Genomic DNA, 16,527 nt, shown 5'->3' on the forward strand with positions numbered 1-16,527 from the left:
TCGCCAATCAAGAAAAACCTCAAAGTTATTGGGGAAATGCCAATTGGAAAAATGGCACTGAATTTCTGACCAGTCCATATAGACAATGCTTTCTGAAGTGATAAGATCGATGGCCAAAGGGCAAACAAGCTTTATAATGCACTAAATCCCGCTCAGATAACCAGCAAACGAGCCAAGCACTGTTGCCCATTGCAAGCCCTGACAAACGGACTAGGGACACCAGTACCCACCCATTCTGTCTGAAAGCCATTGATGGAGCTTTTCTCCAAGAATTTATCTAGTTCTTCTGTTAACCCTGTTTGGCCACATCTACACAGCTGTTCATGAAATTGCAAATGGAGGACCATTAGCGTAGCTGCGCAAGTTTGCAAATAGTCCTTCATTTGCAATTTTCTGAACTGTCATTAGAATAGCGCTGCTATGCTAAACAGCCCTGGAGACATGGCCTTAAAGCCCTGGCCTTCACACCATCTTATGGCAGAAAGTTTCACAGGTTGATTTCATGTTGCATGAAGAAATACCTCCTGTTTGTTTTAAACCTCCTAATAATTTCATTAGTGACGCCCAGTTCTTGTGTTATGGGAAAGTGTAACTTGCACTTCCTTACTTTCTCCACACTGGTCAAGTTTTACAGACCGTTATCATATCCCTTGCTACTTCTCTTTTGCAAGCTGAAAAACCACTCAATCTCTCCTCCCAATGCAGCTGTTCCATACACTCAATCATTTTGTTGTTCTTTTCCAAACCTCTTCCAGTTTCAGTATTCTTTTTCTGAAATGAAGCAAGCTCATCTGCACACAGCATTCAAGAGGTAGGTGTACCATGGGTTTACAGAGAGGCATTACCAGATCCCTTTCTTAAAGATACATACAATTTTGCGGAAGAAGTGGCTTCTGAAAGGAGGGTTTCCTTCTGGAAGATCCCTGTGGGTCACGCATCTGCATGTGTGTGTTGAAGTCCAGAAGAGCTTCTTCTAGACTCAGAATCTCGTGAACATATGCTAATGAGGTGCAGAAAATTTACATCCACACCTCATTAGCATCTTCCAGCTGGCTCATTACCATGCTGCTTCTGGAAGAAGTGGCACAGCTGGACACAGCCTTTGTGTCTGTGTGAGAAGTTCAGCTCCTTCCCCCATGCTACACCAAGGTCCCTTTAGTCCACGTCTGTCTGTTCAGGCACAAGTGTAAAAGATGCAATGCCACCAAAGAGTGGGCACTAGTGCTGAGTGGGGAAGAGATGCATTTTATTACCGCTACTGTTATCCTATGCATACTGGACATGGCTGTTATAGGCTGTGGCAGCACACATCTGTATAAGAATGGGATACTCATGACATGCAGACTGGTAACATCACAGGTCCTGATTCAGCAAATAACCTACACACCTTTAACTTAAAGCCTGTGCTGGAGCTAAACAGGGCTCTTGATCAACAGAGCACCAAGAGGGTCACACTCCAACACTTTATCGTCACAGACACAACTTTCAGCAACATGGAACTGTGCGGATATGAGGACTTTGGTGCTTAACCAATCAGGAAACCAGTATACTGAAAGGATGCCACAGTGACATCACAGAGAATGGAGGATTTAAGTGTCAGATGATGTAAGCCACCCAAGAGGTTACAGCCAGATAAAGGTGTCTGTAATGGTCTACTACACTGGTAATGCCCTCCCAGTGTGGATGCGGTTGAGCACAGCCCCCCTGAGAAAACAAATCATACCGATAAGCGTGCCATTTTGCCAGTATTACCACGTTTGCACTAGGGGCTTCAGCTGGTCCAGCTGCGTCAGTCTGGGATCACACCTCTTCACACTTCAGACAGACACCAATGCCAGCAAACGTCAGTACTGGGGACCTGGCCTACTAACATTCTGCCCCAAACCAGGTTGTAGGGAAATGGTGAAAAGTAGATTGTCAGCTTTCAGTGATGATAATCTCAAGTGTTATTAACATACTGTATGTAGGTAAGCAAAAATGTGTATGAATATATCTCATTCTCCATCCATTATGGAAACATATATAAAATGTTAATAAAAGCATGGGAGGGTGGTAGACTCAAGTCCGTACTTTGTTAACTAGTGTCCCTTTCAGTCAGTGTCAGTTCAGGATATTATTTCTTCTTTCCTTGCACAAAGTCTCAAAATATTAACTTACCCAGTTCAAATACTGGAGTCAATTTATAATGTAAAACAATAACGTGTTACAGTTTGCAGTGTTGGTCCCAGGATACTAGGGAGACAAGGTGGGTGAGGGAATCTCTCTTATCAGATCAACTTCAAGGTCTGTGTAGCTCAACAGCTTGTTGCTTTGGCCAGCCGAAGTTGGCCCAGTAAGAGACATTCTCTCACCTGCCCTGTCTCTCTACTTTGTTACAGGAAACTCAGTACTACATTTTGTTATTTTTATAGCAGTGTTTTGTTGGTGATTGATGTAATACCAGTTTTGGATAATTTACTATTTATTATTGTGGTCAACTAGAGAACCATCACATTTGAGAACCTGAACATTTTGGGTTGGTTACACACTTAGGCCTGCTGATAGGGGACGGGCAGGGGCAAAGGGGGCAGTGGCCCCCGGGCTCCTTTGGAACACAGTGGCAGTGTTGCTCTGGCCGTGTGTGGCTGTGAGGGAGCTGCAGGGGAGGCAGTGCTGCAGTCTGGGCAGTGCTGAGAGCTGACTGCCCGTGGCTATGCCCCCTCCCACCCTGCCCCAGGGCTGCTGAAGACCCTGTATATATGGAGACCTTGCTATGGCAAGTTGAAGGCTGCTTTGGCAACTAGTCAGAAACCCAAAGACTATACCTGTTTTGCATAAAACAGAGCCAGGTGCAGCCCCTTTCAACTTTTACATGGTGGAATAGGGAGAGGAAACTCCACCCCCACATGGCTACTTAGCTCAAGACAGAAAACTCAGCATCCTCAGATTTGTACCCACTAGGGGCAGGTTCCCCTAATTAGATGCAAAAGTGGCTACACTTAGCACTGCTGAAATTTTGTGTTTCTTATGGGCTTTGGCCACCCTAATATATGGCACTTAAAAAAAAAAAAAAAAGCGGGTTATTGTGCTGGCCATGAGTACTATTAACCACTAGATGGCATTCTCTCCTCATTACAGAACATTGCCAAGCACCTCTAACTATTCTAGTTCAGTAATCCTTATTTAAACAGCTTCTAAATGTATCTACATGGGTGCAAAGCTAGGCACAAAATATGGTTTCAATTACATTCTCAGCAAATCAGTTTTTTCCCCTTCTTGTCAATGTGTAAGTAATTAGGTACAGGTCCCTACAGGTTACATATTGAGCAACATCAGTTATTTCCAAATGGTTCTGACATGTGGTAGTGTCCTGCAGAAAAATGAAAGAGGTGGATCAGCTGATTACCACTTCAGACATTATTTTTAAAAAAGGAACAGAAAAGTCTATTAAAGTCACCACCCTCCAGAAAATGGTACACTATCCAAACATTTTCCTTAGATAAATGAATCCATGACCATGCCTCAGAGAGTTTTGGTTTTGCTTTCAAGCAAGTTTAGTGCTCTTGTAAAGTCCCAGCCTACGGTCTTGGAGGAGTGGTGGGCAGAGTGCCCTTTCCCCATCCCTCAGCTGAGCACCAGGGACAAAAAGTGGACAATCAAGGGGGCTGGAGGTGTTTTGCCAGCTCTTCAAATCTGAGTTCTGCTGATACCCAGAACAGCTACCCCAAGGGCTATGACCGCAAAGGTATGCCCCGTGTCTGCATTCTGCAGCAACCTGGACCTGGAAAGATCACCTTGATGGGGGGAGAAAGGAGTTTAGTTTCCACAGCCAACTGAGTCTTTCACGCTTTTGCCAAGGATGGAGCCAGTTGTGATGCTGTGGTTTATGAGGCCCACTAGTGACTGGCCGGAGGGAGCTTGCTTCATGGCTTATTTCTACACTGGCAGTCAAACCCAAACTTAGTCCTAGATAAAGGACTGGTATTAGGACTGTTGATACACGAGGTATGACTTATATACGCTAAAGGAGTGCGGAACCCCTGTCCTGAAAAGGCAGTGGCATATCTTAATGAAATCAAAGTAGTAACCCCAGCCTCCCGTCCCCCCACCACCAATCCTCTTAACCCCACCATTTTCACCTCCTACCACATGGTTCCAATAGATACCTAACAAGAGCTTGTTCATACCACATACAGTTATCTAAAAGAAACCAATCACATGACATTGCAGTGAGTCTGGAATAAGTGAGTTTCTGAAATTGCCCAAATCTGTCAACTGGTAAGGCACCTCAATCCCAACAGTTCTTTTACTTGATGATAGAAGGTGGTGACTGTGTTCACCATACAGCAAAAGCACCACTGTTTTCCCATGGATGGTTTACCATCATGCCTGGGACTTAAGGAGTTAAACAGGCACCACAACTAATTGTTATGTAATGCTAACCTCTCTGCTGCTGGTTCATTTTGAAACCCTTTAAAATATGAACTGTGTATTTTACCCCTATGCACTCCCTTAATGATTTGTTTGTTTTTTTTCTAAGACTGAAATCACTTCCAGCCATCATTTACACTCACAGTCTCTACACATGCACTTCTGTTAGCACAAATATTTCTTTTTCCTATTGGTCTGCCAGGCCCTGTCAGAGCAAATTTCACTTTCAACTAAATGCAAGGATACTTAAAACCTCTCAGATTACTCAGGCTGCTGGGTGCGTATGACCTTCCCAGAATGACAGCTGACCTTTCCAATTGGCTTTTAGGACTGGGGAACTGAAGAACACATGCCAAAGGGGAAAATGCTCCCAATGTACCTGAGTGAAAGAGATTTCTTAATATTTTTTATTGAGAATTACCTTGATTGATAATGAACTTAATTATTTGCCTGTCCTAAGCCCCTGGTACCTAAGAGGTATTCTGAAACGGAAATTACGCAAAACTAGTAAAGCCATCCTTATACCAAGTAAATCTCCTTCCCTGCATAGAGCTGCTCTCATTGTGCCTGTCCCTTGCTCAAAGCCTGAGAGTACATGCAGGCTTTGCACAGATTGAACCTCTCTAATCCAGCACCCTGGGCACCTGACTGGTGCTGAACTAATGAATTTGCCAAACCACAGGAGGGCAACACTGTCTAGCAGCATTAATAACACTTCCACTGCTTACTGGGCTCTTAGAAGACATTTAAGGGTAAATTAGTGCTAAATAACAGCACAGAACACCAAGAGACAGGACTGGTGACTGTACACAAGCTTTATGGGACCATGGGAAACTTGGCCTCACCCATGATAAATTCACATGTGGCTAACTAAAATCAGGCTGGACTATACAGGTTCAACCTGTAGTAGGTCTTGAAGATGGGGCTAGATCAGACCAGCGGATAAGAGGGAACACTGATGGTATTCCAGTTCAGAGGCTCCTGCTGGCAACTCTATGGCACAGGCAGAGAACGTGGCTCTGCAGGTTCTTCTACATCTGAAAAATTAGCACCCTTATTACAGAAAAGGCCAGCAATGGTGCACAGCCATGCTCTGTAGATTTTCATACCAGTGATAAAGACTCCTGAGCCCCACCTCCACCAGTGTTCAGTCTGTTCTGAGCACTGGTACCGACAGTTACTTTAATATCCACACTAATTCCTCAAGTACAGCCCAGCCCTCAGAGAAGAAGCTCCTATGGCATTTGGGAGTTTATGGTTCAAAAGTAATGCTTTGAAATCCATCTGGAAATCCACGGGTAGCCACCACAGAACCCAGAGCATGGACTTTGTGTGCTCCCAGCAGGAAATGCTGCTTAGGATACAGACAGCCTCATTCTACATCAGCTCAAGTCTCCAACTGCATTTAAAGAAACTGTATTGCCCCATGCAGTGTGCACTGCAATAATCCAACTGTGCAGTGACACAGGATGGATGAGGGAAGCCAGGCACACATGTGAAAGAGGCTGCAACCTCCTAATGAGATGGACAGAGGCTGTCTGGCAACTGCTTCTACTTAACCCCACAGCAGGTGGGGAAAGTATTTCAGAGCTTGACTACAGGGACTCAAATCTGAATTTGTTTGGCCCCTCATGTTTGGCACCCAAAAATTCAGGGACCAAAAATAACTGGCTACTGAAAACAGGTGGTCAAGGTCATATACGCTGTTAGTGTCAGAGCCAGGATTAGCAGACAGGTGTCTTCAAATCCTAGTCTTGCTCTACTGACCAGCAAATTGACAGTAGCTCCGTATTTTGCATGAATCAGATTGATGCAAGATCCATCTGTGACTTTGAGAGGCACTAAACTAGTCAATGGGAACCCATTTTAAAAAAAGGTCTCCATTCAGTACAGTGCAAATGTTTATCCACACACACAAGCTGGGGCCTTGATCAATGATGGAGCTAATCTTCTACATCCACATTCAGAATAAATTTTTGTATGTATGAATGTGCACCACCAGTAGGAACTAAAAACCTAGTGCTGGTCACTCTGCTAATCAGCTGGGTGGCCTCACAGTCAAGCTGGAAGGGGAAAATCAAGTGGTACTACACAGGGATCAGTTCAGGGTCCAGTTCTGTTCAATAGCCTCATCAGTGATTTGGATAATTGTCTCGTGAGTACAATTACCAGGTTTGAGGACAGTACCAAACTGGGAGGGGCTGTCCACGCTTGGGAGGATGGGATTAAAATTCAAGATGATCTGGGCAAACTGGAGAGATGGCATGAAGTAAACAGGATGGAATTCAAGGAGGACAATTGGAAAGTACTTCACTTTCGAAGGACCAATGTGTCAAACATACAAAATGAGGCCTAGGAAGGAGTACTGCAGAAAGGAATATATATATATATATAAAATTGGAGACACACATTTCCAAGAGCCACAAGGGACTTGGGGAGGTCATCTAGTTCAGTCCCCTGCCCTCTTGAAAGGGCCAAGCACCATCCCTAACATCTGTTTGCCCCAGATCCCTAAATGACCCCCTCAAGGATTGAACTCACAACTCTGGGTTTAACAGGCCATTGCTCAAACCACTGAGCTATCCTACTGCTCAGTTGCACCCACTCTGGCAGTGAGTGGGTCACAAGCTATACTGGAGTCAAAAATGTAACACTGCAGCAAAAAAAGCAAGAGTTAGTCTGGCATGTATTAGTGGAAGCTCTGTATGCAAGACGAGAGAAGTAATTCTCTGCTCTGCGCTGATTAGGCTTCAGCTGGAGCATTCTGTCCAGTTCTGGGCCCACCCCACATTTCAGGAAGGATGCGGAGAAAGTCCAGAGAACAGCAACATGAACAGCTAAAGGTCTAGAAAACATGACCCATGAGTTCAGACAGAAAGAACCGTGTTTGTTTAATCTGAGGAAGAGAAAATTGAAAAGGACATAATTTTGAAGTATAGAAAAAAGTACAAGGAGAAGGGAGAAAAAAAATTTCTTATTAACCTCTGAGGATAGGACAGGAAGCAATGGACTTAAACTGTCTGCAGGGGTGGTTTAGTTTGACAATTAGGTAAAACTTCCCATCAAGGTGGTTCAGGACTGGATAAATTGCCTAGGGAGGATATAGAATCTCCGTCAGATATTTTTAAGCGCACGTTAAACCAGCACCTGCCAGGGATGATTTAGATAACACTTGGTCCTGCTGAGAGTGCTGGGGACTGCACTAGATGACCTCTTGAGGTCTCTTCCAGTCCTACAATTCTATGCTCAGTGTGAACAGACTCTTTGGGCTATTTCGCTGCTAAAATCTGTCTCTGCACTGAACTTATGTGAACTACGACTGCCATGTGCAATTTTTCAAAGGCTTATAACTCAGCCAAAGTAGGACAGACTTCCACAGGGGCAGTAAAATGCATATCCGGGATAGAAAGGGTCTTCCCCCTTGCCAAATGTGAAGTCCCTGATCCACAGTAGGAGAGTGCTAGAGCTTTTTAAAGAAAAGGTTGCCACATTTTTTTAAAGCATGGGTAAAACAACATTTTCATTTAGTCTGATTCTCAGAAATAACTAAATCGTTTGGGCGAAGTTAAAAAAAAAAAAAAAAAAAAAAAAATCAGCCTGAGGCAGACACCCAGCAAGCAAAAAGTAAGTCCAAAGAGAAATCGTGTCAAAGTTATAAGCCCCTGAAGACAAGGTCTTACAACGGGAAGTGACAGGCAACCTCAATAATAGGCTGAACTACCAGCCCCACCTATAATAAAAGGCCACATAATCTCCCCTCCTTTTCTGCATGAATGGATAGGACAGAGGCCTGTAGTGAGAGGTTGAAAAGCTCAAGCAGCATTACCCTCCTCCTGCTACTAGATCCTATGCAAACAATTTTAACTCACAATGGGGACAGGGCAGGGCAGAGTCTCATCTTATTCTCTACCTTTGGCCCAAATGTGCAGCATTCCCCTTTGAAATGAATGGTGCCTACTGCAAGTTTCCCAGGGATTCTCAGCCTGGGCCTGTCTCACTACTTTTAAGCTGGCAGGACACCAATGATTTCAATGGCATGACACTAACCAGCCCCATCCCCTCCCTCAGAGGTAGCTCACGTAGGTGGCAGCTAAGCAATGACAGCGGTTATCCTGAAGGAGCTGTACGCAAGGAGTCTGGAGGACCCCACTCAAACATTGCAAGTCCCCAGCACAGACTCACCAAATGCCACAACCCTTAGCAACTACTGGAGAGAAAAACCTCTCACAGGAGCACTCTTGGGGACCGTACAAGCTGACCTCACCAAGCCCCTGGGGTGCAATGCCTGTCGCAGGATGTGCATGTGAGGGGGACGCTGATCAGAACCCCAGCACATATTCCACTTCAGTGTCACCCACTGAAGCCAGGGGTAAGAGGCAGCCTGTTGCTGCCAGCCGGAGAAGTGGTCAATGCTTCAATTGACATTACAGCTCCAACATTACAAGATCGAGCAGACAGCTTGGAGCACAACAGGTCCCAAATGTGGCTCATCAATTTTTCGGGTTAAAAATCCGTCTGAGCACAATCCAGTGGATCCAAGAGACCATGAATGTAGCTGACATGTACGTCAGCAGTCATAGCTCCATGTGTGGACAGGGATTTTGTAAACATGCGTTCTCTTCTGAAAGCGACAGGGAGCCTCTCAGCCAGACTGCCTGGGCCAAGCTGCCAGAGAGTGGCTTGGGAGTCTCAGCTGGAGGCAGAGAATTGTTAGGCCAGGAAAGAGAAATGTTTTATTAGCACTCTTGGGTGATATTACAATCCCGATTTACAGGCACAGATTGATGCAAAGCTCCAAAAGAAGAACCTGTTATTCTCCCTCTTTTCTCCAAGACAAGCTGCAACAAATCCTAATTAGGTCACAGCTGTTCTGACAGAGCCAGATGAGTACCCAGGAGTCACCTACTTCATGATAGGTTCAACAAGGAAAACACCACCTGCCATCACCTATTGTCTCCCAAGTTAAATGCCTCCAATGCATCACTCACAACCGACAACTTATACTGCAACATACCCTTACTCTCACAGGCCCTGTGTGACAGGCCCGATCTCTCCTACCAACAGCCCCCTCAACCTCAAGAAAACACTCACCAGCAGCCACACACTGTACCACAGAAACACTAACCCCTCTGCCAACTCTGTCCACCTATCTCTACAAGTCACTGCATCACAGGACCTAAACATATCTGCCATCAGGGGCTCATACACCTATCTATCTGCACATCCACCAATGTGATACATGCCATCATGTGCCAGCAGTGCCCCTGTGCCACGTACATTGGACAAACCAGACAGTCTGTGCACCAAATGATGAATGGACGTAAATCTGACATCAGGAACTGGAATACACAAACCAGCAGGGGAACACTTTAACCTCTCTGGACAGTCAATAATGAATTTAAAAGCAGAAGTCCTTCTACAGAAGGGTTCACCACAAGAATACAGAGGGAGACATCTGAATGGGAAATGCATTTCCAAATTCGACACATTTAACCTTAGCCTTCGTGGGGATCTCAATTTTCTTATGCATTACAAGGGCAATTTCCCCACCTTTGATATTTGCAGGAATGGGACACATCCGATTTAATTTTCTTCATTAACTGGTCATACCAGTGACTGGTAACCCTTCTCCGCCCACCCAGCCCCCATATATATATTTTTTTTTCTATTCCAGTCATCTGAAGTGGGTCTTACCCATGAAAGCTCATGACCTAATAAATGTGTTAGTCTCTAAGGTTCTATAGGACTGTTGAAGAGCCATTTTAATTAGTGACAAGTTATACAGGTTGAACTTTTCTAGTCTGGCACCCACAGGACCTGAGAGGTGCCAAACCAGAGAATTTGCCAGACCACGGGAGGTCAACAGTGTCAAGCAGCCATATGCAAACTTCCACTGCTTACTGGACTTTTTGAAGATATCTGGGGTAGATTACAGCCACAGTACGCTGAGAACAAGGACTGGTGGCTGTAAACAAATTTTATGGGAAACTTGGCCACACCCATGGTAAGCAATTGTCTAGCTAACTACAATCATGCTGGATAAGAGATGTTGGCAGACGAGTGTGCCAGACTTGAGAGGTTCAACCTCTACTGTTTTTTCTGCTGAAAACAAATAATCCACAAACTGACTGGGGGAGATCACTAATAAGGATCTGCCACCAGCTAGAGATTTTCCTACACCATATTAATTTATGTTTTTGGAGAAGGATGAGCTTTTATGTATGAGCTTTTAGTGGCTCCCTTTTTCAGATGTGTGTACAGACAGGAAGGTGTAGAGGGAATGGTTTATATCCCAGCAGAATCAACTGGGTAAAAAGCCTGGTCTGGTCACATGGCTTTGAAGAGCAGATCCAGAACTTGGGTAGGTGCTCTCCCTAAATCAGGTGACTGTCATCAGCCCTAATTATTTCAATCAGTCAAACGAGAAAGATGCTTTGTAAAACAACCAGGCAGAACCTGTAACTAATGCCTTACCACGCTTCTCAACATGTGACACAATCCCTTGCACACTTGGGCACACTTTGGAATGCGCAGATTTAGATTTCATTGACTGACTTAACAGAGGGCTGACTTTCTGCCCTTAACAAAACAACTGATTTCAGTGGCGGAGAGTGGGAGGCATGAGACCATTGATTTGGCTGACTAACCTTTCACAGGAAGCAGCGCATCAGAGAAATCTATCATACCCAAAACTATTTCTGTCACTCAATAGGACAGGTTAACCCCAAGTAGGCCTACTGTCTGTTTCTCACAACACTGAATTAAATGGAACAAGCTTTAATGCAAAGATTTTGAGTTTCCAGATGCCATTTAGCAAAAAGTCCAAGAGCATCGTAACAAAATGCTCTTAATTCCAGCCACTTAATTATAGGCCAAGAACAAAATCTGAGAACTGTGGAAAAACAAGCAGCATGTGCCAGAGTCTAGCTCCATATCCAGGGAAAAAGAGCTCTAGAGTTCATTGCTGAGAAGTCATTCTTCTATATCTCACAACTGAATGGTCATAAAACAAAAGCTCTAAATTCAGAACCCAGTAAGTCTTGCTGAAAAGTAGCGTAGCCTATCATCTCTGCTGAGCAATGCAAGATGGTTCAATGGGGAGGAGGTAGCCTGGGACTTACGAGACTGGTGATCAATTCCCTACTCTGATACTGATGGCAAATGATCTTGAGCAAGTTACTAGACACTCTGTGCTGAACTGCTCCCATCTGCACAAGAGAGAACAGAACTTGTTTGCCTCCCACATGGGGTTGCTATGAAGATAAATGCTTTGAAGACTGTGCAGCACTCAGATATAGAGAGGCCATAAGTACCTAAAACAGATCAGCCCAAGGCAGATTTCAAAACCCCATTGTGATCCTGCTGTAACACCTTTAAGCATCAGAAAGATGAAACAATTTATCATCGTGCTAAAGAAGAGTCAGTAAAACACAAAAGAATCAACATATTCACACAATACACAGAGTAATCTGGCAGCAAGCACAATAATGCCTGAAAAAATCTGCAACTGCATCCATCAAAAATTACTTCACAAGCCTCACAGCTCCCCCTGTGGTGAATCATACATTCATTTTACATACTGGGAAGGTGGTGCAGAAGCTAAATGATCTACAAAGATCACAAACAGCATCAAAGTTAGAACAGAGTCCAACAGCTCTGGCTTCCAAGTCTCATCTCCACAGAAAATGCTCCCCTTCCAGTGGGCTCCTAGAGCTGCCATCCCACCAAGGAGAGAGATCCATTTCTAAAACTAACAAAACAGTGGGGAAAAAACCCAAGAGAAACAAGGGAGGAGTCTTCCAAAATGGCTAACAATAGGCTAAAATATTTCATATCCATCCTGAACATGGGCGATATTAATATCTCAATATTACGGCTAGTACTATGGCTGGTTTGGGACTTATCTGACTGTCTTGCTGGACTTCACTAATGATGGGTTTATGCTCAGAACAGCAGCCTCAGGAAACCAGGATGAGTGCCTCAGCTGGTGTAAATGAGCATGGCTCTCTGGACGTTAGTGGAACAAGGTCTTGGGCAGAACACGCAATCAAGTCCAAGACTTTCATTCAAAGACTTTACTTTTCACTAGCTCTTCCATTTTCCACATGCACCTCACCATATCATAGAATCATAGAAGAGTAGGACTGGAAGGGACCTCGAGAGGCCATCGAGTCCAGCCCCCCTGCCCCCACGGCAGGACCAAGCACTTTCTAGACCATCCCTGAAAGCCATCTATCTAACCTCTTCTTAAATGTCTCCAGTGATGGAGATTCTACCACCTCCCTTGGCAATTCGTTCCAGTGTTTGATCACCCTGACAGTTAGGAACTTTTTCCTAATGTCCAACCTGAACCTCCCCTGCTGCAATTTCAGTCCATTGCCTCTTGTTCTATCCTCAGAGGCAAGGAAGAACAAGTTCCCTCCCTCTGCCTTATGACACCCTTTTAGATACCTGAAAACTGCTATCATGTCCCCCCATAATCTTCTCTTTTCCAAACTAAACAAGCCCAATTCTTTCAGCCTTTCTTCATGGGTCATGTTCTCTAGACTTTTGATCATTCTCGTTGCTCTCCTCTGGACCCTCTCTCCAATTTCTCCACATCCTTCCTGAACTGCGGTGCCCAGAACTGGACACAATACTCCAGCTGAGGCTGTGCACAAGATGCCCCAAGCAAGATGTGCGTTTGGTAGGAAAGGCACTGGGAACACAGTTTGCATGGTCAGGAAGCTACCCCATTGTGCAATTATTGTACTTTGAACTCCCATCTTGTTTACACATTTATTCCAGCCAGATGAACACCCAGAAACCAGCTACTTCTCGAAAGGCCCAAGAAGGTTAACAACAGAACACTACTTATCATCTACAGTCCCCAACTCAAACTCGTCCAGAGCTTTATTGACTATCTACAACCTATAATGGAGTGATGCTACACTCTCAGAGGCCCTGCATGAGAGACCTGTCCCTTCCTACAGACAGCCACCTAACCTCAGGCAAATTCTCACTAGCAACCACACACCACACCACAGAAATACTAATGTTGGAACATTTTCCTGCAACAAATCCCATTGCCAACTCTGTCCACATATTTACAGTGGAGACACCATCACTGGACTTCACCACATAATTTACACAATTAGGGGCTCATACTCCTGTACTTCCATCAGTGAGATATATGCCATCATGTACCAGCAATGCCCCTCTGTTATGTATATGGGACAAACTGGAGAACCACTTCACCAAAGAATGAATGGACACAAATCAGACAGTAGGAATCTGAATATACATAAACCTGTCAGTGAGCATTTCAATGGAGCAGGCCATAGCGTTCAAGACTTGAAAGCCTGAATTCTAAAACAAAGAGACATTAACACCAGATTACAAAGGGAGACATCTGAATTGGAAACAAAACAAAAAAGCAGTCCTGTAGTACTTTAAAGACCAACAAAATAATTTATTAGTGTATGTGGGCCCTGTCCTACAAAAGCTCATCACTTACTACATTATTTTGTTAGTCTTTAAAGTGATGCAGGACTGCTTTTTTGTTTTGCGAAGGTACAGGTTAACACCACTGCTTCTCTGTAACTACTCCTAGGGACCAGACTCCACTGATGCCCCAGGATCAGAGCTATGCTGTAAAGTGTGTGTGGGGGGGGGAACAATTCTCCCCAGATATGTTTTGAAAATGGCTCTCTCAGAGAATTATGCCATCATGTCCCTTGCTAACAGTGTTGTCTCCATCTCTCAGTACCGTAGAGCTGGCAGCCTGGGGCTAGGGGCTCCGTGTGAGCTAACCAGTGCCTCACAATTAGTCTTTCAGATCACACATGAGCCCTGCTATTGTACGACAAAACCTGGCCTGAACAGACGGGAAGACAATCAAAGCCCAGAAAAATCCTGAGAAAGCCATCACTTTTGCTTTGACTTGCACAGCATGTGAAGAAGGGCTTTAAAAACTCCCTTCTGTATGTAACCATTGCTATGGGATTTGTAATATTCACTGTTTGGTTCACGTAGGAAATACTGTGAGAATGTAACTGGTCATATAAACCATGGGCCAAATCTGACCAAATACATTAAAAAAAATGAGTTCACAGTCTAAACAAATAAGAACCCCAAACTTTTCTTATTTACAAAGTGTGCTCTATTATGATTTGTGAATGTTTTTAAGGGAGTATCAGGGATGAGATATGCAAATATGGAATTTTTTCTTGACTACAGGACCCTGGAGCTTTGGTATGCAGGAATCTCTGCTTCAAATATCTATAAAAAGTTTCTCATTCTCATGGCTGTGCAGAAAGCCTTGAAAATATGAATGGCAGAAGACAAATAAAATCCAAATTTATTAATTTAAAACTCTCATGGTATCTAAAACCAATCTTAATTACTTGGAGGCCTGGCTCACAAGTGTATACCTCTGTAAAATTTTAAACCAATTAAATCCTGCCAAAAATGAAACATAATTAATCTGATAAATCAATTTGCATATCAAGGGCTAGTCTACAGCAAAACTGAACATGTAGTGTAACCCTGAAGAAATAGCCCGCTAATTTACTGGACAAAAAGGTCACGCTTTTCAGGATTAAATTTTAATTTTTAATCCCATGAGCATATGCTGGCACATAACACCCCATAACGCCTTCAGTTTATAACAGTTTTTAATCTTACTTCCAAGTTCTGGCCTTGCAATCACTTGTCTTGCCAAAATAGGTCACTTTAAAAAAGGAAAGCTCTATAAAATGAATTATAAAGACAACAAGATTGAACTGATTGTACTGGTTTTGTACAGTACAGCTGAGTTCTGCAAATATGCTGCTGGCTGTGGTTTGGCATTTAACAGCATGCGATCAGCGAGGAGGAGGAAATTTTATTCTCATTAACTGTTGCAGATTTACTGCAGTGAAAAAGGGCCATGTAACCTGAGTAGTGACAGAAGAGAGAGATCAAAGCCACAGTCTGGAAACTAAATAAACCTTCTGGCTACTTCCTGCTAGGAAAATTCACTCTGGCAATGTAAAACAGAGTCCAGTTAAGAACTACTCTCAGTTTATGAGCTGTCACAGCAGCTCAAGCGGTTTGGACTAGTCAAATTTAGAACATTATGTTTCCTTGTTTTTAACTCAGATACTTCTGTGAGCAGTTTGATAGTTTCTTTTGTTTTCATTTTTTTATGGAAAAATAAAAATTCTTTTCTTTGGTGAAAATCATAGTCAGAGCTAAACTCATTAAAACCAAGCAGGTCTTCATTTGCACATTCCAGTTACATTTACTACATTTTAATATTTTACTTTGGGATTTATAGGCAATGTATATTTGTTTTAATAACTCGTCCACATTCTGTTCGCTTATTGTTTAATGTAAGTGCAAATCAGTTTACAGAACCCAGATGGCTTGTAACCCAGGAGCCAGTCTATTCCTTGCAGCACATCTGGAAGGGCTAGGAACAGCAGACAGAACGTGGGAATTAATTAATGCTACATTTCAAAAGAGACAGGCCCAGATTTGGGGAGGGCTGTAGGACATTCCAAGGGTCTTGCTCTTATTGCCACAGTGTTCTGACAATCATTTAAATTATTAATAGCCAACTAAACCTTATTGGTTAAGTCAGTCAGAACGCAGGTGGAATATAGTAGAATAAAAAGTAAGTGAAAACAGTTAAGAGCCACCACAAGTCCTAAGTGGTTCAAAGAATCCATAGATCTAAGAACTGAGATGGATTAAAAGCTCAGTGACAAGTCTCCATCCAAATGGAATCCACATCTCACTAAAAAAAGACTACAAATTACAATATTTATGACTAAGCTATGTCATTTGTTACACACTACTCAAAATGTTCAGTGCAACAAACACCACAAACAAAAGCAATTGCAAAACAAGCCTACATGGTGACGGGCCATGCAGAGCAATGCAGCAAACAGGGCAATGAACTAGACATCAACAGATGCGAGTTGTATTCCAGGGCCCACCACACAGCTTTGGATAAGGTACTTTACTTCTCTTCGCCTCTTTCCCCTTCCACCTTCTGTCTGCCTCTCTAGAGCTAGGTGTCCAACGTTAGTCACATGTCTTTATTGGAGTGTGACTAGCTGGCTTGAACTATAAATATATTTTCAGAGTAAT

General features: G+C 43.6%; 1 protein-coding gene across 5 annotated transcripts in view; it reads right to left on the bottom strand.

Annotated features, from left to right (window-relative positions):
• The window catches only part of KIFAP3 (kinesin associated protein 3), a 109,410-nt gene that overhangs the window by 2,499 nt on the left and 90,384 nt on the right, over nt 1-16,527 (bottom strand). Inside the window, exon 21 of one of the 5 annotated variants that reach the window (XM_075003024.1) lies at nt 5,203-5,213. The exons of the other annotated variants lie outside the window; for them this stretch is intronic. Coding sequence (XP_074859125.1) covers nt 5,203-5,213 — 11 coding nt within the window. The remainder of the gene's footprint in view (nt 1-5,202; nt 5,214-16,527) is intronic. 5 annotated transcript variants of the gene reach the window in all.

This window comes from Carettochelys insculpta, chromosome 9 (genome assembly GCF_033958435.1).
Source record: "Carettochelys insculpta isolate YL-2023 chromosome 9, ASM3395843v1, whole genome shotgun sequence".
Lineage (NCBI taxonomy): Eukaryota > Metazoa > Chordata > Testudines > Carettochelyidae > Carettochelys > Carettochelys insculpta.